Consider the following 22,550-nt stretch of genomic DNA (forward strand, 5'->3'; position numbering starts at 1 on the left):
ACTTTGTGCAGAATATAAATTGGGCTCTTCCATTTCCCTTCTATAGCCATAACAGCTTCATATACCCAAAACACATGTTTGGCTCTACATTATTTGTCTAGAGTTTGAAGGCTTGATAATTGTATTCTTTATTCTATTAGGCTAATATTGATAAATGATAATCAGTTTCTAATCACACGTGCTTCATTGTTGGCCATGACTAATTAATATTCAATAGCGGGTTAATCCTAGCCCCGGTTTCCCCTCAGGGAATCGAAAATGAGGTTAGCGGAGTTTTGCTTCATTTGGGTCACCTTGATTGTTTTTCTTTTCTTCTTATTATTAGCTTTGAATCTACATCACCTCATTTAGCAAACCCTCGTCACCTAGCGCAGCTGTTTTAAGGCATAAAGAAAACAATAAATCAAGTCCCATAAAACTTGCCAAAACGCGGGTCTAATAACCAAATTGAAACATGAAATGACAGGGTATCATTAAGGAGAACCCCGCTGCCGTTTTATAATCCTACAGAGACGCCGGGCAGCACATAAAAAACCGACAAGGGCAAATGCTTTAACGGAGCAGCACTCCGGCTAATTAAGTCGTTGAACCCGTTGCCCTCGACAAAGATGTCTCCTGCTGAGGGCTGGCCGGAGCAGAAGAGCAACCAATAAAAGGACACGTTGAGTCGAGGTGACACAAAGGTAGCCAATCGTATAGCGGTGCTTTAGAGCGACGCTGAGGCAGCTCTACCAGGAAACAAACAGCTACGAAAAAAAGGCTAAATAGTCGCTATCCTCCTACTGCTCTCTTGTTTTCAGCGATGTAGAGAAAAGAGGCTGAGCTACTCTTAAATAAAACAGGTAAAAATTTTATTTTTTTTGTCTCCAGGCCCGCTCCCCGTGTGAATGCGTGTGTGTTTTGGAGGCTGACAGCGTCATGCCGGCAGGATGAAAGGGATTAGGGCGCCGTTACTGTGGCAACATTAGATGGAGGGATACGCACACCTCCTCCCGCCTGCTGACAGCTGCCTGTTGGCATTGAACAATTAGCCTGTTTTGCTTAATAAACGGACCTTGGGTGTTTTCTCTTTTATGGAGTCGCCCAAATGTTTCTTTGATGCTCCTTTCAGCGGCCGTTTGTCTACATACTCATTTTGAAGCAGCAAAAAGAAAATAGCATGCCACTGAGAACCACAATAAACACAGCCGTGTAGTAGTGTTTGAGTAAAATTAGAGTTATAATAATATAGCTACATTAAACACTACCAGTAGACAAATAATACCTCTTATCACAGCAAAGAAATCCAAAAATATAACAGGTATATAACAGGTAACAGAGTATAACAGCTGATATAACCGGTCACTTTTAACAGCAAATTAGCCTATTGTACAACTATAGTCTTGTTCAGGATTTCGGAACTTACATTTACTTTAGATCTCTAAGCGGTAACCATCAGTTAACCCACACAGTGTAAGCAGAGAAGCCACAAAATGTGCAGTGTGAGTTAATGTATCAAACATGTTTAGCAAAAATAACACTTTTGTCATCTCGCATGGAAATCTCATATTTAAGGAAACATCCTGTACCAAGTTGTTTGAGATGAAGACAGTGGACACCTCTTTCCACATGGTGACCACCTGACCCCCAAGTATTTAGAATGTATAGAGAGAAAAACACTTGTGGCATGTATGATCTTGTGAAACCAGTTGCAACCATTGTTTCTTATAAAACCTTAAGGCAGGTAAGTGCAATAAAGATTTTTTGTTGTTATAGATTGAAGAAAAACATGCAGAAACTGTCTGCTTTCAAACAGCTGTGTGTCCCAAAAAGAGAAACATGGTGTAGAAAAGATGGTCTGGTTTACCCCAGCCTCAACTTTAGAAACTATATGAGATATACGTGACATTCAAAGAATGTGAGATTTTAGTAAAACTAATTAACTTCTGTAAATCCTGTAATCAAATTCCAAAGTCTGATGGAAAACATGATGCCAGAATAACAAAGGCTCTTATGGTAGCAGATTAATACGGGGGGGGGGGGGGGGGGGGGGGGGGGGTTGAAATCAGATGTTCATTATTTACATAAGAGTGTAAAGTTAAGGTTTCCACAGATTTTTAGCCAGCAGTGATTGAGCATTGAGCAGGTTTCTAATAGTGGGGGCAGTTGTGCATGTGTAGTTTTCCTGCCTGCATAATCTGAGTTTGATTACCCTGCAGGCTGGCTGCAGTATTCAAATGCTAGCAATTAACCCATGGTAGACTGAGAGGTGGTAGTATTATTTAATAAACTCCCAACTCAGTGTGTATCAGAATGCCAAAACTACAGTTGCAAAGCTCCTGATAATGTTTCCTTGTGTCATGTGTGGCAGCAGGACCCATGACCCTGACACGAGGATCCTTTACTTACTCCAACGGCGAGGAGTACCACGGGGAATGGAAAGAAGGCAAGACCCACCTGCTCAGTCACCCACCCATCCTCCACCACTGACTACATTTCATGAACAGCACAAGTGTTGTTATAATGTGATTAAGACTGATGCTCAGGCAGGGGAAGAACCAAATAATAATATGATAATGCTCGTAATAATTATATACATAATCTGCAGTAACATATGTGGCGTGCTTGACTTATGCCCTATTCAGAATAACAGACATCTATTCTGACATCTTACCAGCACAGGGACATTTCTTGATTCTACACACTGTACAGTTGTACAGTGATATCGCTACCATCAATTTTAAGAGAGTCCAAAATCAAGGGGACCAATTTTCCCACGTGTGGATATCTTGAAAACATCCCTTGGAAATTGCTAGCTTTTGTTTCTAAGTGAAACACTGCTGTCAGGTAAAGGAGGAACATTACCTTTTTCAATCATTTAATCAATAAAAATATTAACAGATGTTACATGCTTCCGTGGGGAAAGTAAGTACACCTTTAGCCTCAGAAGCTTATCTGGCTCCCTTTAGCAGAAATAACTTCTTGTAGGCGTTTTGCATAATAGTACATCAGTCTCTGACATCAGCTTGCTGAAATATTTGACCATTCCTCAGCGTAAAATTCCTTCAGTTGGAAGATGCTTGAGGCTTTTATTGCATGCACTGCCTGTTTCACCCCCCCCCCCCCCCCCCACACACACACACACACACCATTTCGATAGGATCCACAGCATATTTTTCTTACAGCGGAATTTATTTAATTTAGAGCAGTTTTTAAAAAAATGCATTCACACCCTTTTTCTGAATGTCAAAGGAACAGCAGGCTGAAGATGCAAGAAGTTTAAATTACACAGGTTTCACTTGTCTGTCCCTAAAGAGGTTGTTAACATTGCCTGATGCAAATGTTATGCATCTCAATGAATGATAAAGGTATGAATGTAATTATTTTTTTAATGTGAATGATATGCTATTTTCTAAATCAAAATTATGGTAATAACTTAAAATGCATGTGTTATTTGTTAAATCACATTATATTTATATACAATAGCATCAAAAGTACTTCCGTGGGATGTATAGAAACTTTATTTTGTTGGTAGAAAAAACAAAATACCTCCTACACAGAGCCCACTCACACCTGGATGGGGGAAAAGGCACAGTCAGGATCCTGTTTCTTGACTTTTCCAGTGCCTTTAATACCATCCGGCCCTGTATGCTTCAAGAAAAACTGAACAGGATGGAGGTGGACCCCTGCCTGGTGGCTTGGATCTCTGACTACCTCACCGACAGACCACAGTACGTCAGGCTGAAGGACATCACGTCTGACACAGTGGTCAGCAGCACAGGAGCACCACAGGGAACTGTGCTGTCCCCTCTTCTCTTCACCCTGTACACCTCTGACTTCTGCTACAACTCTGAATTATTCCACATTCAGAAGTTTGCAGACGACACAGCCATCATGGGGTGTATCTGGGATGATCAGGAAGAGGAGTACAGAAGTCTGGTGAGGAACTTTGTCGCATGGAGTCACACAAACCACCTGCAACTCAACACCTCAAAGACTAAGGAACTGGTTGTGGACTTCGGGAGGTCTAGAGCAGGTCCACTGCCGGTTCAGATAGAGGGGGAGGAGGTGGAGGTGGTCAACAAGTACAAGTACCTCGGGCTGTGGGTGGACAATAAAATGGACTGGTCATGCAACACAGAGCACCTGTATAAAAAAGCCCAAAGCCGACTGTACTTCCTCAGGAGGCTGAGGTCTTTTAACATCTGCAGGAAGCTCCTGAGGATGTTTTACCAGTTGGTGGTTGCTGGAGTACTTTTCTATGCTGTGGTGTGCTGGGGGAGCAGCACAGCAAAGAAGGACTCATCCAGGCTGGAGAAACTGATCAGGAGGGCTAGCTCTGTGGTCGGCATGAAGCTGGACACTCTGGTGACAGTGGCAGAGAAAAGGACATTAAAGAAACTGATGGACATTATGGACAATGCCAGACATCCTCTGCACACGGCCATTAACAACCAGAAGAGTCTGTTCAGTGACAGGTTGCTTCTCCCAAAGACAAGAACTAACAGACTTAAAAACTCCTTTGTCCCACACGCCATCAGACTGTTTAACTCCTCCCTGGAGGGGAGAGGGAGGGGAAACAGGAGGACAAAGGAGGGGGGAACAACTAAGCTGTAGTGCCTCTTCAACTCACTGTGCAATACCTTTTGTGCAATACTTTTGTAAATAGTCAACGGTGCAATAGACTCAATACTTGAAATGTGCAATTCACTTGTATTTTTATTTTTATTCCTATTTATTCTATTTATCCCCTTCGTATATTTTATTTATATTGTCTCTGTATTTATATATATGTGCGTGTGTGTGTGTGTGTGTGTGTGTGTGTGTGTGTGTGTGTGTATATATATATATATATATATATATATATATATATATATATATATATATATAATATTCTGTAACTCTGTAACTTCTGTCGGTGCTGTGCTTTTTTGGAAATCGAATTTCCCAGAGGAACCCACCCGAGGGATTAATAAAGTTCTATCTAATCTAATCTAATTAGAATACAAGAACAGAATTCAAAATATAGTAATTCAAGAAAAAAAAGTAAATTATAGAACTAGCGTGTTGAAAAAAAGTAGCACACGACTTAAAAGTGAAAATCTTGTGGTGGTAAGGAAACAGAAAAAACAGAAAGAAAGAAAGAAAATGTGTCTCTAGTTTGATAATCAGTTGGAGCCTCCACTCCAGCATTCATGTGCTTGTAGAAAGGCTGAACAGTGTGACATAATCGAGCACTCCCTCCAGTTCACTTTTTAAACTGTAAAGCACTGCACCATCAAAGAAACCATGACAACCCAACAATAACCAGAGCCTTCAGCAGTTCAGGGTAACTTTCCAACCCCTGTGCCTTACCACTGTGAAGCATTTTACTGTCTAAGTGATGTCCTGTGGAGGCACAGTGCTGCACAAAGGTTTAAGCCTCTTTAGATATTTATAGTCATGGTAAAAAGAAAGTACACCCTCTTTCATTTCTAAGATTTTACATATCAGGACATAATGAAAGTCATCTGGTTCTTCGGTGAATGAACTACAAAACATACCATATTTTACTGTGACACCATTTCTGTAAAAAACTAAGCCACAATGCAGAAGCAGTGTATGGAAACCTTAGGTACGCTCCATGATTCAGTAGCTTATAGAACTCCCCTTACCTCCAATAACTTGAGGTAATCATTTTCTGTATAACTTTATGAGGCTGTCACATCATTGTGTGGATTTTGAGTCAATGACTGAAAAGTCGTGTAGCTGCAAAACAAACTCAAATCATCATCTCTCCACCACCATGCTGGTAGGAATGGGGAATGAGTACTGGTTCTTGTAAAGAACCAGTTCAGTTCCTTTGGAATTGTTGGTCTGCTTGCCTATCGATCTCGTTTATCGGTTCCACTTGCACTTGCTCTACAATTAGCTGATTTTAGTTCGTGTGCCAGAGGAGGAAAAAGGTGTTGCAGTCTACACCACCTATATGAACATAATTTTTTATTTTTATTGCACAAAAGTACGAGAGCTTGATGGTAAAGTGAAAACTGCACCCAGAACTGAAAGAAATGCATTATGCTGTTAACACAACTTTGATGGTTTACAAGCATGCTAAGTATCTGCAGTGATATTTCAGCATCTACAAATGTGGCAAGTTTTTAAAAGATGCTTTAAACAACTTACATTATAAACTGTGCAAAGTTTTATCTATAGTTAGTGTTGTTATGTTAAAGGTAAATTAAATCACACCAAATATTCAGTTTTGAATTTTTGTTTAAAAATCTTACAGCACTTTGAACCTTATAGTGTTACCTTCGTAGTTACAGTACTGTATAAGTGTGTTTACATATGAACTGCAGCCCAAAACTTGTACCTGGAATGCTCCAAATACAAAGTCCACATGATTTATAGCCATGTGACAGTAAGCCCAGATAGCTTTCAGGTAAATTCTTAGCCTCTGAGTGGGCATCACATGTCAGGCCTCTCGCACGCCCCTGGTCAAAACAGTATTTTCAGTAGCAAGAACACGATTGAAGTAAGATAAGATAAGATAAAACTTTATTAATCCCTCGGGTGGGTTCCTCTGGGAAATTCGGTTTCCAAAAAAGCACAGCACCGACAGAAGTTACAGAGTTACAGAATATTATATATATATATATACACACATATATAAATACAGAGACATATATAAATAAAATATACAAAGGGGATAAATAGAATAAATAGGAATAAAAATAAAAATAAAAATACAAGTGAAATTGCACATTTCAAGTATGGAAGTCTATTGCACCGTTGACTATTAACAAAAGTATTGCACAAAAGGTATTGCACAGTGAGTTGAAGAGGCACTACAGCTTAGTTGTTCCCCCCTCCTTTGTCCTCCTGTTTCCCCTCCCTCTCCCCTCCAGAGAGGAGTTAAACAGTCTGATGGCGTGTGGGACAAAGGAGTTTTTAAGTCTGTTAGTTCTTGTCTTTGGGAGAAACAACCTGTCACTGAACAGACTCTTCTGGTTGTTTATGGCCGTGTGCAGAGGATGCCCAGCATTGTCCATAATGTCCAGCAGTTTCTTTAGTGTCCTTTTCTCTGCCACTGTCACCAGAGTGTCCAGCTTCATGCCGACCACAGAGCCAGCCTTCCTGATCAGTTTTTCCAGCCTGCATGAGTCCTTCTTTGCTGTGCTGCTCCCCCAGCACACCACAGCATAGAAAAGTACTCCAGCAACCACTGACTGGTAAAACATCCTCAGGAGCTTCCTGCAGATGTTAAAAGACCTCAGCCTCCTGAGGAAGTACAGTCAGCTTTGGGCTTTTTTATACAGGTGCTCTGTGTTGCATGACCAGTCCAGTTTATTGTCCACCCACAGCCCAAGGTACTTGTACTTGTTGACCACCTCCACCTCCTCCCCCTCTATCTGAACCGGCAGTGGACCTTCTCTGGACCCCAACCAGTTCCTTAGTCTTTGAGGTGTTGAGTTGCAGGTGGTTTGTGTGACTCCATGCGACAAAGTTCCTCACCAGACTTCTGTACTCCTCTTCCTGATCATCCCAGATATACCCCATGATGGCTGTGTCATCTGCAAACTTCTGAATGTGGAATAATTCAGAGTTGTAGCAGAAGTCAGAGGTGTACAGGGTGAAGAGAAGAGGGGACAGCACAGTTCCCTGTGGTGCTCCTGTGCTGCTGACCACAGTGTCAGACGTGATGTCCTTCAGCCTGACGTACTGTGGCCTGTCGGTGAGGTAGTCGGAGATCCAAGCGACCAGGCAGGGGTCCACCTCCATCCTGTTCAGTTTTTCCTGAAGCAGACAGGGCCGGATGGTATTAAAGGCACTGGAAAGTCAAGAAACAGGATCCTGACCGTGCCTTTTCCCCCATCCAGGTGTGAGTGGGCTCTGTGTAGGAGGTACAGGATGGCATCCTCCACTCCGACATCCGCCTTGTATGCGAACTGTAGTGGGTCCTGGGCATGTTGTACCTGTGGTCGGAGGAGGTTGAGGAAGAGTCTTCATAAGATGTGACGTCAGTGCCACCGGTCGGAAGTCATTCAGCTCATTGGGCCGGTTCCTTTTGGGGAAGTGAACCATCTCATGCTGTGTGCTATATGGGAAAAAGAACAAAGTAGACAATATCCAACCCCCGATTGTTCTGAAACTGCTTCAAGTTCAGGTGTCATAATTGTTTATGCCTTTCCTCACATATTTGAGTTTAGTCATACCTAGGCCCCATGAGTATCTTATTTAAAGAAAAACTCCCTTTCCAGGCTTGTATCCTAAATAAGACTCTGCTTGTCGCTGATCTGGGCTACCACCCTAGCTGTCCATCTAAAAAGTTCCCAGTGTGACATAAAAACAGAATGGTAAATGGCCTGTATTTGTATTTACTTAGTCCCTAAGGACCCCAAAGCACTTTACACTACATTCAGTCATCCACCCATTCACACACTGGTGACAGCAAGCTACGTTGTAGCCACAGCTGCCCTGAGGCGCACTGACAGAGCCGATTACCGGCGCCACCGGGCCCTCTGACCACCACCAGTAGGCAACGGGTGAAGTGTCTTGCCCAAGGACACAACGACCAAGACTGTTGGAGCCGGGGCTCGAATCGGCAACCTTCCGATTACAAGATGAGCTGCTAACTCTTGAGCCACGATCGCCCCGCTAGAATGGGTACTACTACCTTACAGTCATTACAGTAATGGATGAACAAATGAAACGTGTAGCTACAGAGCAGGTGTTCATTGAGTTTGGGTGTTCAATAAGCTCATAAATGCATTAATCTCCTATACTCCTTCTGGATTTCCTGCATTGCATTTTATCGTCTCACTGGCTTCTTAAACAACACCCCACCGCCACCACCACAGCCCCATGTGCTGTTCTAATGCATTGTTGTTTTCAGTTTGAATCCCCCCCTGAGAATACCTATTAGCTTAAATGGATAATAGGGATGTCAGTAAAATATGATAAAAGAAAGTTAACTCCAGCAGCTTTTAATTAATGTGGGATTTCATGTCAGAATGGAGAGTCTGGAAAGAAGTGGGTGTACTGTAAGTGAGTCACAACAGCAAAAGTACTTTTGAAATGAACCTGCACTCTCACCCAAACAGATTGTATCTAATAGGGGAAAAACACAGAAAAAGGTGTCAAGCTAAAGTCAGTAAGTAATCTACACACATATGCACATATGGACCATCTGGTGCCAGTGAGCCTGCAGAGACAGGATATCACACTACCTAAACCAGCACTTGTACTATAACAAAAACAGTCAGACAACCTTTAGGGCAAGGTTAAACAAAGAACAAAAGTTTGGCACTGAAGTGTGCATGAGGCTGCGGGAGGAAACATATGTTCTCCGTATGATTAGCAATAAACTGTTAAACTGGTTTTGGCTGTGATGCACTGATATGCTCGGGTTTTAGTAAACAGCAGGGGTGGATTAAAAAATTTTTTTTAGCTCAGACATTTCAAAGTGAGAAAAAATTAGTTCACTAATAGACGGAGTGCTGCGTTGGCAAGAACTGCTCGGATTTCTTCCAGACATTTTATTTACATGTATATCTAAGTATATATTCAATATGAATCTTCAAAAAGAGGGCAGCAGCAGCTGATTCTGTAAAAAAAACCAAAAAAGTTCTACTCCTTTGGAGCAGGGACCTCGTATGTGTTATATACGGTTTGGGGTTTGTTACCAAAATAAGTTAATGTATTACACATTATTTTTCCTTTCTTTTAAGAAATGTCCCTATCCTAGTGAATAACACATCAATGAGATCTTCCTTTTAATGTTTAAGTACAAACACAAAGTTGAAAGCAAAGCTGAAAACCAGCCCAAAAGAGCACTCCGCAGCGATCAGCATAGAGATCGCTGTTTCTACTGTGGAAACAGGTTTGTAGGATTACAATTCTACAAGCCAGCTCTGCTTTGGTTACCTGTTGAAAATCAGGCTCTGGCTCCTTGGCCGGTGTCAGCATCCACTCAGCTTTAAAATCACTGGTTTGGCACACAGTCTATGCAACTGACCTGTTATTAGCAGCTGTCCTGGGCGCAGTTTGCTGTTTATTATCACATTTCATTTGTCTTTTCATGTAACACAAATTCAGGTGTCCATTTTTGAGATTATATACATTGTAGATGAATTTTCCTTCTTCCACCGCAGAAACTAAATTTAGTTGATTGTAGCGCCAGCATGCAGGAAAAAAAAGGCATGTGTTATGACTTTTTTTCTATTTGCCTAATGTGCAGATAATTGAAGAACCATTATAATGCAAGTAGTAATGTAATTACTGAATTTAGTATAGCAATATGTTACATTACTGCATTATAGAAAGTTGCATCCATAATTAATGTGTGAGCCCAAAGCTCAGGCTCCAGACAACTCAAAACACTACAATTTCAGACATTTTTTTTCTACTATTTAATATATATGATGTCACAGAGAGGATATTCCTAATATGGTCAACTGAGCTAAAACTGTAAGCACAGGAGGGCCATCTAGCTGCTGTTGAAACTTTCTATCTGTGAGTGCCAGCCAATGCGAATAAAGTTGTCTAAATGGGAGGAGCTAAAACAGTTTAGATAAATAGACAGTGAATGAAATGTAGGGCTGCACCAAGGCCCAGTATAGGATAAATAAGGATTATCTGAGCTGTAAATCCTGAAAATCTACTCTACTGGAAGGCAAGAATTGAAAAAATATTTAATTTTTGCCCAAGCTAGTTTGTTCTTCTTAGAACTTCTCGAGTGTTAAATCATTTCAGTTTCTGGTCACTTTTAAAAATATAGTTAATATTAAAGTTAATATTTACAACACAGATTGTGATGAAAATCATGTAGTCATGGTCACAAGGTCCACATTCTTTTTTAGCTTCAGATTCAAAAACATATTGCAAAATATAAGAGGAATGGTCACCCTTGACCTTTCGACCCCTTATCTGTAGTAAAATATTACCTTGCACCTTGTTTTTATTGATATTTCTACTATACCCAAAGCATCTCGTTCTTATCTTCAGCATAAGCCAGATGAAGATAGTACCTTTACCAATGTTACATAAACAGACTTCATATACACTTTGCGCATTCTATTTATTTTAACTCGAAAATTTCTATTAACCCTGCTGAATTGATGCAATAGGATGCAATTGGGTTTTGATCGCCGTGTTGTCATAAACACAGACTGATGCACGTTGCGCATCCTGTCTCTGCGTCCATGCATGCAAAGTCACTGTTTGCACACAAACATGTAGGCGTGTGTCAGACAGAGGTCTACGGTGTCACATGAATAATTCAGCGGTGCGCTGGTTGAACATAGGCCCGGGAGCTATCAGGTTACAGGAAGTAGGTTGGGTGCATCCACAACACAACAGCCAAGGCACAGCCAGAAGCCATTTACTACTGTACTTTGACCATGTGGTCATTTAACATCTATGCATTACCGCTATTGATTGACATAAAAGCCGGACAAATTCAGCTAAACCGTAATTAGCTGGAGACCATGACCCAACATAAGATTGGAGAAAGGCGTTACAAAGAAGCTGAACAGCAGATTAGAGTCTGGAGGGATCAAATTGGAGGAGACAGAGGAAATTACTGTCCCTTGCCGCAGCTGATAATCTGTACCTTCATTTAAAAAGAAAGAAAGAAAAGAAACCTTCATAGTGGTCAGCAAAACACTGACACTGCTACCACTCAATTTCATTCTATAACACAGCTGTTGAAATTCTTGGTGGGAGATGCTGCTGTTGGCACACCGCAGCCTCTTTGACACCTAACAGATTGTTATATTTCAGCGGCTAGTCTGTGAAATTTCTGCCTCAGGGTCTCACTCGCTTGTCAAGGTTCATGGAGGCTGAAGAGTTGGATTTAAACTACTGCTGGCCGTCTTCTGTATTCATACTGTTTGCTTTATGATCTCCAGCTAATACACGCACACACACACCAACATATATATATGGATTCTGGATCTTTCTGGATGTTTTTGAAAATCGAATGCAGAGCTCCAGATTTAGTTTCATCCAAATCTCCCATGAAAACCCTGCTAAGATTAGGCAGAGAGCAGCACTTTAAGCAGGCCTGACAGATGGACTGCCCAATTTACCCATGAGCTGTGAATAAGGGACAACACTCACTAGCCCCACCCCTGCCAACAGTTCGTTTCCCCTTCAATATATGAAGCCCCCAATCTTCCACTCTTCTCTCCACTCCACCAGTTTCTTACCACTTGAGCTCCCATTAAATCCTCTTCCTCTGCCATGAGCATACCGGGACCTCCTCTGCCCGTGTCCAACTGTGCCTCGCATCCAGTTATTCTGCTAATTCCCGCTGTGCTTGCTAATAGAGGTTGGCAGGGAGAAATGCTCACTCCTTTTCCCTCCATTTCTTCATCGACTGCCATCCTCCTGATGCTGGAAATTAGTCTGAGAATTAGAGGGAAAATTGGGTCTCACCTCTCAGGGAACATTTTAAGAGGTGAAAAATGAAAGCTAGCAGCTCACCTTTTTGTCTGCTCGCACCAATTATGAATCTCCCAATCTGCTAACTCCAAAATCTAATTAAAGTATAATAACACATCTGCCATCTCTCTCGCGCTCTCTCTCTTTTCTTCACTCAGTGACTTCTACTGAAAACTATACAGGTACCAGTCAGGTTTTGAGTCCTCAGTGTTGCATAGTGCAAAGGGTCTGAATGCTTTTAATACATATTTTTGTTTTGTGCAAGATAATTCAGACCAAGTGCATAAATACTTAAAGAAAACAGTGAATATAAAGCAGCGACTGTGCCAAAAAATCAGAGGAGTTTCATGTTGTTCTATAAACAGTTTTAAAACAGTAGTTGTGAACAAATGCAGTACTATTTGCTGAGATGCTGCCTCAGCATTTTAATTTAGGAAAAAAAATTAACTACATTTTTGTTGTTGCATTTATTTAAACAAATTGGATACATAGTGTTTTGATTAGTGTATAGACATGACAGTTCTATCAATCTAATTTCTTTCATTAACTTTTGGATTTAAAGTAAATGCCATAGATCTAAAAGATGGGCACAGCCACTATGAGATTACCATTTGGTTTCTGCACTCTCTTTTCAAGGTTCAGTGCATTCTGGGCATTTTTTTGCTTTTTTTTCTTTGAGAAGTGACCATATTTGGATGAGATTAACTATGTGCAACAAGGCAATGATGTTTAACCTTCCAAAATCTTCCTCTTTTTACACACAGCAGAGAAAATCAGTAAATGGTAAATGGCCTGTATTTGTATAGCGCTTTACTAGTCCCTAAGGACCCCAAAGTGCTTTACACATCCAGTCATCCACCCATTGGTGATGGCAAGCTACATTGTAGTCACAGCCACCCTGGGGCGCACTGACAGAGGCGAGGCTGCTGAACACTGGCGCCACCGGGCCCTCTGACCACCACCAGTAGGCAACGGGTAAAGTGTCTTGCCCAAGGACACAACGACCGAGACTGTCGGAGCCGGGGCTCGAACCGGCAACCTTCCGATTCCAAGACGAACTCCCAACTCTTGAGCCACGATCACCACAAAATGTTTTTGCATTTTATTAAAGAAATTTGAAGCAGGTGTAAATGTAAAAATCTTATATAAATCTTATATTTAAAATTGATACATAAGGATATGCATAAAACCATATTACATTAGGGCAGCAACTTTTGAAGTTTGATGTGGATTTTTTGCAACAATATTTGAACAATATTTGAACAGACAAACACAACACTGAGAAATTCTAGCTACAGGTATCAGAACAGCATCCATGTGCCAGGTCATGAGGTCCCCCATTTCCCATCACCGCTTATTTTCATTCAAGAAGAGATTATTGTGGAATGTGTGATAGAAAATGTTAAATATCTATGTCTACTCATTTGAAAATATGAAATTTAATTTAGGTCTTTCTTTAGAGGAAACAAAACATTCGTCTTGACCTGGGTCTTCATGTGCAGAAGTCAAACCAGTGTTTTACAAATGAACCAATATCCTGTTAAGGCCACTATGTTTAACAGCCAGAACTGTGAAGATATGAGTGAAACTATGCTGTTTTTGTTCCACGGTGGAAGTTCATGGTCATGCTTTTCCTTTAATCCTGTCTGTCATGGTTCCACTTATTCATTTCTTTAGTTAAAGAAATGTCATCTTCTCTCATTTATAAGAGAGAATACAGGATGATATAAACACACGCGATACAATCATCTCATGTAGGTGGTATGAGCCCTTAATTGTCCTGTTTTCAGGGATAAAAGGACCTTTCAATATCTGTGTCTGTGACCTCTTAGTAACATCCTTTCACACTGATTTTGTTTTCTATCCTTGAGGAAGGAAGCATGGCCTGAAGGTTTGTGTGCCATTTCATACATTGTAGCATTCATTCATAAACAAATTGGAAGCTCTTAGAAGACCAACAAACTCACTCATTTATGAAAAAGCTTTCAGTTTTCCATTCTGTTTTAATTCATAGACGCTTAGTTAAGCCTTCCTAAATGCATTTTAGTTGTGAGGTTGGAAGAGGGCATCCATGAGCCCTGTTTGGTTCTTTTTTAACAAAGCTAATACCATAGCTCATGACCATGAGCCTCCTGGTGGTGCAAAGAGTTAATCCCGAGAGAGTCTTATTAGTATATTTAACTTCAAGTAGGAGATGTAAGGGGCGAAATGTGTGCAAAAGTGTGTAGTAATCAGTGGGCATTTCAAATACTTCTAGCTGTTTTTTGGGGTTTTTTTGTTTGGGGGTTTTTTGTGTGGTTTATGTGATTTTGTAAAAAAAACCCAAAAAAAACCCTCTCTGCTCGTGTCTTAGATTTTTATTTTGCTGGAAGTGATTGGTGAAGTGATTTTTATCCTCTTGCAGGTCTTCGTCATGGCCTGGGTCAGTTGACCTTCAGCGATGGGACGTGCTACACTGGACAGTTTGAAAATGGCCTCTTCAATGGTTGTGGGGTGCTGGTCTTTCCTGACGGCTCCAGGTTTGTCAGTCACTTTTTGCACACTCTGGTTGTTAAACCTTGAAACTCTGCACCTGAAAATTTAAAACCTGCAAATAAGTATGTCGTACAGAAGATACAACCCCAGCCTCCTCCTGAATGAAACCTGTCTGATTTGTTCCTTCATTACTTCTGTCATGTAAATAATGTACATAATGCTTGTGCTGGTTTTCAGCTTTATTTCCATACGAAATAATCAATGTGAGAAATTTATACAACAGTAGAAGAGTACAACAGTATCTCAACAGTCTAACTTTGGTGGTACATGTGACTGAAAAAGCTTCTGCACAGAGCTGAAAGAAGGATAGATTTTCTTTCTTTCTCTGCTTCTGTTGATTAAAAATATCCAATCATAAAGACATCGAGAACAATGCAGCTAAATGAAGCATGATGAGCACTGCTGTGAGGAAAGGACTGTCACACACAAAAGCTGAGGTGAAAAATCAATGAGAAGATATTCTAGTGCAGACCTACTCTGTACTATGTTACCTCTCCATGGAAATTCTAAGAGGCAACACGAATAACATGACATAGAGGAGCTGGGGTGGCGGCGGGTTGTGTGCGTCAGCAACTGTCTGCAGATATATGTATAATATATATATATATATATGTTATGTCATGTTATTCGTGTTGCCTCTTAGAATTTCCATGGAGAGGTCCAAATAGAGCAATACTGAATAATATAAATTATTGCAGATTGAATAACAATTCATCTAAAATTAGAGTATGTAAGGAGGTGTTTTTTTATTAATAAGGATCTGTTGACTGTTTGCAAATTATCCTTCACATACCTTTTATCACCAACACAAATTGTAAAATTCAGACACTAAAATTAACGGCAGGAAGGTGGCTGAAGGGGTCAGTCTTTTTTGTGTCCTTACATACAATGAATAAGTCAATGCACAATTTGAATATTTAGTTTCCCAGTCTCGAAAAAAAGAGAAATAAGCAGAGAAAAAAAATACAAAGCAGATTGTAGCACAATGACCTGTGCAGTTGAAAAAGAAAAACCAGAAAGAAAAAAGTTTTTAACCTCAGAATACTTTGAGTGCTTTCATGGCCTCAATATGTTGAGTATTTTATTGTTGGCTGCTTCCTTTTATTTATTCCTCATACATGAATTTTATCTGTATCTCTCTGTTGGCTTTGTCACCCAAGATATTTATAAAAAAAGATGTCAGCCCAATAAAGATTCAGTTAATTCAAGAGAAGGTGAAGTGTTCAAGTAGAGCACGGCATAGGATAAAGAAGCAACGTATTGCCTGTTCAATGCCATCTGTTGTATTTTTGTTTGCACAAAAAACAACTGATTAATCCTTCAAAGTTCTTTGGAAACACTAAAACATGTATTTCAGGCTAAGTGAATAATATTTAAAGGTTACGTGAATAATAAAGAGAACATATATCTTTTCAGTTACTGCCTGTCGAGTTCTGAGAAGCCTTTTAGTTTAGATGAACTTTGTACTCAGCTTGAATTCACAGAAGTTACAATAAGTTTAATTAGAAGCCCAGTGTTGTTTGAAAAAGGAGCAAATCTCCTGTTGCACTGCCGGTGTTTTGCGCACTACGTTGCAATTACTTTAAAGAAACAATGCAGAGGAAAAACGCTCAAGAGACTGTTAGAGACGGATTTCACATGCAGCTTTTTATTGTCATCCCTCTTATCCTGTTGATTTTTTTAACCCTACTTTGCTCTCTTGCAGTTCAGCCTTTTGTTAATTTGTGCCTGTTTGACACTGAAGTAATTGTGTTCATGCTGTGTGTTAAAAAGGCTGACACTCTACACTTAGATTCATGCTAAGCTTATTGTACAGCAGTGACTACAATACGCCATGGATCTGATTCTGGCTCCTTCACTGAAATACTGTCTGGTTTAGTTAAACAGGGTGGGTTAGTAGTAATAGACTATATGTCGTAAAAAGGTTTACAATCAGTTTTTAAAAAAAGATGAAAAATATCTGACATCTAACATAAAAACTATATTGTTTTCAAGGTTATTAGTTCCCTTTATCGTCCCCCTCCTGTCTACTTACTATTTTGTCTTTTAGTATCTTCCATGTCAAGTCTGTCGTGTCTCCATTTTAGTTTATGTTTTGTCTGTGTCAAGCTCATGTGACTTAGTCTCTCAGTGTTTGTGCTTCCTCGTTTCCTTTGATAATCCCGTGTCTCCTGTGCTTCATGTTCAGCATTGCCTTCCCTGTCCTGTTATGCCTGATTTTTCCCTGCTGTGTTTCCCAGCTGTTTCCACTCCCTCATCACCTTTCTGTGTGTATTTCCCAGTTTCTTGTACCTCCTATTGTCATTCCAGGATTAGTTCATGTAATTCGATGTTTTTAGTTTTTTTTTTTTTTCATGTTTAGCTTTTATGGTGGTGGATTATTAGCTCAATAAATGAATCACCTTTTATTAAGATTAATCTGTCTCATTTGGGTCCTCCACATCACACTTCGCATGGTCTGTTTATGAGGCTAAAAAACAAAAAACTTAATTTATTGAGTCCCCGATGCTCCGTGAGTGGTTTGTCGCAAGCTGGGCGACATATTAGCCAAAGTCCTAGCAGCATTCGCGACTAACGTAAGCTTTGTGTCAATGTGATATTTTAACCTGGAAGTGCCTCAGGGAAAACAAAATTCCTTCTTGCACAATGTGCGTAATACTTTATGTGGGTCGACTGTTCCATCTTGTTACTTTTTTAATACTCAAATTTCCCATCGAGAGGGCAAATGTGCCTTTATCATCTTCCATATTGGTTCATTGGTTCTGGTCACTACCAGATCAACTGCCCATTTGCACATGTGTGAAGGCAACTTTACTTGGACAAACTGCCCGAAATGCGTTGACAGAAACTTTTCGGGGATTCTGAGTCATTCTACACTCCAGATGCGTTAATTGTATTAAAAATTTTAATTGTGCTGACCTTGATGTCGGATTAATTTGCGTTAACGCGTTAATTTCGACAGCACTAATATATATATATTTTCACATTTTGGTGGTTGTGTCTGTGTTATGGTATAATTTGTCATTGAAATCAGTTCATTTCTATTTATATAGCGCCAAATGACAACAGCAGCTGCCTCGGGGTGTCGTATATTCAACCATTAATTTTGAAGTCTTTCACATGTCTTCAGATTACATTATGTAGCAACTGCATTTGGCTTGTTCGTGTTAGTTCTATTTCCCATAGAGAGAAATGAGTGTGTAGATTACTGTACATTATTGAATTTACTTCAATCTATAGGGAAAAATAAACTAGCTTTCTTTTTAGCTGTACTTTCTGCTCTTGCTAGCTAGCTGTGTAACAAGGAGATAAACAGAGACAAAAGCAAAAGTCTTGATTTATCTTTGTATTTATTTATTTATTTTTTCATAACAGCAAATGGCAAAGAGAAATGAAGTAACAAGCTGCCTATTGGAAAAAGGTTACTGCATGAATAACTGATTACCTGAAATGTAAAACTAATCCTTTATGTTACATATTATAGTTTTTTATTTTTTAAAAAGTATTTAATGCTGTCTCCTTATCCCTAATCACTTTCCAATGCCTTACGCCCAACACCATCAGGCAATAGTGACAGATCCATATTGCTTCCTACATGATTTTGTTGTGTTCCTTCACACATTTCTTTTCTCTGAAGTTATTTTGGTTGTAATTTCTAATCAAAACATTCTTTTTGCCATAGGAAGAAATGTTGAGATTCCAACATTTGGCTTTTTAAAAACCACAAAAAAAAACCATTTCATATTTTAAATTCTTAAAAGAAACCCTGAAAAACTACATTTTTCCACTGCCTCTATGAACTTTAGATGACACGCTTACGGAAAGCTTTGGTACTTTAGTGCAGCTTTACATTTTAGTCCAAAAGCTTTTTGTGCTTCTGTACCGCTCATAATTTAAATGCTCAAGGACAGAATTAGTGAGTCAATAAAGCTTTTGTATTTTTTGTAAGTTTAAAATCATACTTTAAAAAAAATGTCCTTCTTTACTCACCTACTTGTTCCTTTTCTCTTCTGCAGTCCTGGAATTTGCCCCTGTCTTTCATGTAAATGCATTTTTATGTGAATGTTTTTTAGGTATGAAGGAGAATTTGTGCAGGGGAAGTTTCAAGGTGTCGGCGTCTTCACTCGCTTTGATGGCATGAAGTTTGAGGGCGAATTTAAAAGTGGCTGTGTGGATGGCTATGGTAAGACCTTATATTCTGATACTCACTATTAGATTATTTAGAGATTTTGGATGAGATTGACATTGCTAGCATCTTAGTTTTTGCATACTCTATTACTACCTTTAAATATGATGTATCAGGTCATTTGGATTTCATTTGGAGGAATTCTTCAGTATTATGTGAGTTAAAAGGGAAGCCTGCTTTATTGCAATGCTGTCTATGAAAAAACATTTTGAAAAGCTTAAAAGTATCTAAATTTGGAAACCTCTGGCTTGTGTTGCTTGCTGGACTTTAATGTTTATGCTTTTTTTTGATTGTTTAAGTTATTAAATTAAGGTAGTAATTCAGATGTATGTTTTCAACTAACCCTCCAGTCTCAGTGGTTTATCTGTCTGTGGTTCCAACTACTTTAAGTGTTTTTAATTATATTAAACAGTGAAAGGTGCTAATTGTCTGGTCTGAAGCTACCGTGTGTCTGGGCACAGAGTCTCTGTAGGTAATCAACACATTTTTTATTTGAAGGCTGTTGTGTGGAGAGGGCGGATCAGTGTGTCAGTGTGACAAGTGTTGATTTGTTTGTGCTTGTAAAAAAAAGAGATGGAACATAAAGATTCCTCCAGTTTCCTGACAGTTGAAGACCAGAAATCAGAGCTGGTTCGAGCGGTGGTTTAAATGTAATTTTTTGTTGATTGTTATTATCCCAAGTTCCCAACTCTCAGCTGAGGCGATGATGTATTTCAAATGAAGAAATTAACTTAAAATTTAAAAGTTAATGTAAAATTAACTTGAAGTTATTGCCATGGTTTCTTATAGCCACATTTAGGACCAGAATTTAGTTGTTGTGAGTCTGAGTAGCAGTTCTATACTGTGTTTGGTGTAAGTAGCACACCAAACATCAGTGTCACATATTTTCCTGTTCCTAACCAGCCTTGAACCAATTCAAAGAGCAAAGGTCATGTGACTGCTCAAACTCCTGGCTACACTGCTGAGTTCTAACAGCTTAACATGATACATCAGATACTTGGGTGGGGTGCTCTGCCACAATACAAAAGGTGTTCAGCTACCCTGAACACCCCCCACCCCCCCAACACTGGCAAAAAAAGGGGTTGAGAATAAAGTTGAGATATTTTGACTACATGATATACATTCAATGGATATGTTATTAGGTACACCTTGCCAATTGGAACCCTTTTTGCCTTCAGAACTCCTTTAATTCTTTGTGTCATCAACAACTGTGCCACATTCAAAGTCACTTTAATCACATTTCTTCCCCATTCTGTCGCTCGGTGTCTGATGCTCAGTGATAGGCTGATTAGATGTTTGCGTTAACGAGAAGCTGAACAGACGTAAGGTTGTATAACAGTTAAATGAACATGCTTACTAAGCAAATTTAAAGACTTTTGAATGAATGAACTACAATACAAATGATATACAAGTTTTCATTTTTTTGTTCAGAATTATTGTGTCGGTGTGATTGTTTTATTTTAGTCAGGCACAAGTAATGTAGGGAAGAACATTTAAAATATGAAGAAGGAGGGAAAGCGGACATTTCTTGTATAAATTCATTTGATGAAGGCTTTTAATACGTTTTCTTTGCTGCTTTAAATTTTGTTAGCAATTTTTTGGTATTGTATCCACTTTCGTTGTTTTTGTCATGTGATCTCCTAAACACTGAGGCAATATTTTAACATGTTGGGAACTAAACTGATTTAATCTCTTGCTTGTTGGATGAAGCCAGTAGTTGGTTAGCTTAGCTTAGCATAAACACTGCTCTCCTGGCCTCGTGCAAAGGTAGCAAAAAACAACTTTCTACCACATTATTTCAAGCCAAAGCTAACACTTTGTTTCTTGTTTGTTACATCTGTACAAAGCTCAAGAGTAAAGATGACAGTCTGTCATTTTAGGGGCTGTTATGTGACAGGCTACAAATAACCTGCTGGACTCCCCAGTAGTTGCCAGGCAACTTGTCCCAAAGATGCGAAAGCAGCCTTCAGAGTCAAAGTCTGTGCTGTGTACATGGACCATCCACCCTTTGAACCCCCTCCTTCTGACTTCTGTGAAGCATAAGAACATGACACACTGCCAGTGAACATTAATCCAGGCAGCAATTACATTTCCTGCTAAAGCAGACAGTTATTTTCAGAGACAGAAAATTCAAAACAGTCCATAAAGGCAGCCAGATCTGACACTTCTGGCCATGTGTCACTTGTTTGATGAAGTGAGTTGTGTCTCGAGTATGGCTGTTAGTCAGTTTCCTCCGTACCTGTTTGCTTTGATAAAATGCATGATGAGAATTTTGTGTGGTGCAGGAGTGCTGGCGTTTGTGGACGGAGGCCCCGGAGGAGGCACCCACGAGGGTCTGTTTGAGACCAGCCAGCTGATGAAGAGAGAGAACAGCCAGGGAGCTGTGCAGCGGGCGCAGGCGGCAGCTGCCAAGGCCCGAGCTCTGGCCATGTGACGTGGACTACATCACCCACAGTGCCCCAGTACCAGAATCATCCTCCCAACACTACCCCCTTGGTTTGAGGTGTTTAATTTTTCCTTTAATTTTATTACTCTTTGGTTCCTTCTCATACACTTTTTGTTGGACTGGTAAGTTAGTTTTTAGGATTTTATTCTTATACGTCTGTTCTATCTCTCATTCATGTAACATGCAGTATGCGCAGAGAAGAAATGAATGGCTCCCTTAAGTTTTGTCAACACAGCCACTGAATCAGGATCTGCTGAGCCAAACGCAGATTTAATGTTCAGTTCACACACTGGTGCTAAATCTGTTTCAGGGTCAGGTAATCTGACAAAACACAGAAGTGCATGTGGACGTTTTCCAGTAAACACTGATTTGGTGAGTTTCATGTCAAAAGAATATCTGACATGTGAGTTTAAAGTGACCTAAATTTATTTTAAAAAAGAAGACAATATTTATGTTTCAAAGTGAAAGTGCACAAAAAAATAGTGAGACTTTATATTTCTGAATAAATTAACTATTAACAAATGGTAGATAAACAAAAGTAAAACAAATTATTCTGATTTGATTTAATGTTTATTTTTACTGGTGAATTCTCAAGCCTAACAAATATAAAAGTCATAACTGGTTTAAAACCAAAGATTACATTTTTAATTTTTAATCACAGTTTTATTCAAATTTATTGATGTAAAACTTGTGTTAGAGCTGTTTTGTCTTCAAATATTCAGCAGAGCGCTACAGACCATGGCTATAACAAAGGACGTAAATGTGGTAAAAAGTAACTTTATTGCATTACACAGCAGACAACCAACAAACAGGGGACAGGCACATTTTCATTACTAACATAAAAAATACAAACGTATTTGATTTAATAAGAGATTATTCATTTAGGAACAAAAGCAACAGTAGATTCAGTACTCAATTCTAGTCACTTGAATTAGTGTTTCAGCAGCACTGACATGCTTTCACATGGAAATGAAG

At 39.6% G+C, this 22,550-nt stretch overlaps 2 protein-coding genes across 2 annotated transcripts in view; one reads left to right on the forward strand and one right to left on the reverse strand.

The window, feature by feature from the left end:
• Positions 1-700: 700 nt before the first annotated feature.
• Positions 701-22,385, forward strand: LOC113024682 (MORN repeat-containing protein 4-like). Its single transcript, XM_026171949.2, has 5 exons — positions 701-842; positions 2,351-2,425; positions 14,813-14,927; positions 19,017-19,126; positions 21,415-22,385. Exons 2-5 carry the CDS (start codon positions 2,359-2,361, stop codon positions 21,561-21,563), a joined length of 441 nt encoding a protein of 146 aa, XP_026027734.1. The 5' UTR covers positions 701-842; positions 2,351-2,358; the 3' UTR covers positions 21,564-22,385.
• The window catches only part of hoga1 (4-hydroxy-2-oxoglutarate aldolase 1), a 67,756-nt gene continuing 59,956 nt past the window's right edge, over positions 14,751-22,550 (reverse strand). The window contains exon 8 of the mRNA XM_026171947.2: positions 14,751-14,980. Within this exon, the coding sequence (XP_026027732.2) occupies positions 14,960-14,980 (21 nt within the window). The 3' untranslated portion in view covers positions 14,751-14,959. The remainder of the gene's footprint in view (positions 14,981-22,550) is intronic.

This window comes from Astatotilapia calliptera, chromosome 6, assembly GCF_964374335.1.
Source record: "Astatotilapia calliptera chromosome 6, fAstCal68.1, whole genome shotgun sequence".
NCBI lineage: Eukaryota > Metazoa > Chordata > Actinopteri > Cichliformes > Cichlidae > Astatotilapia > Astatotilapia calliptera.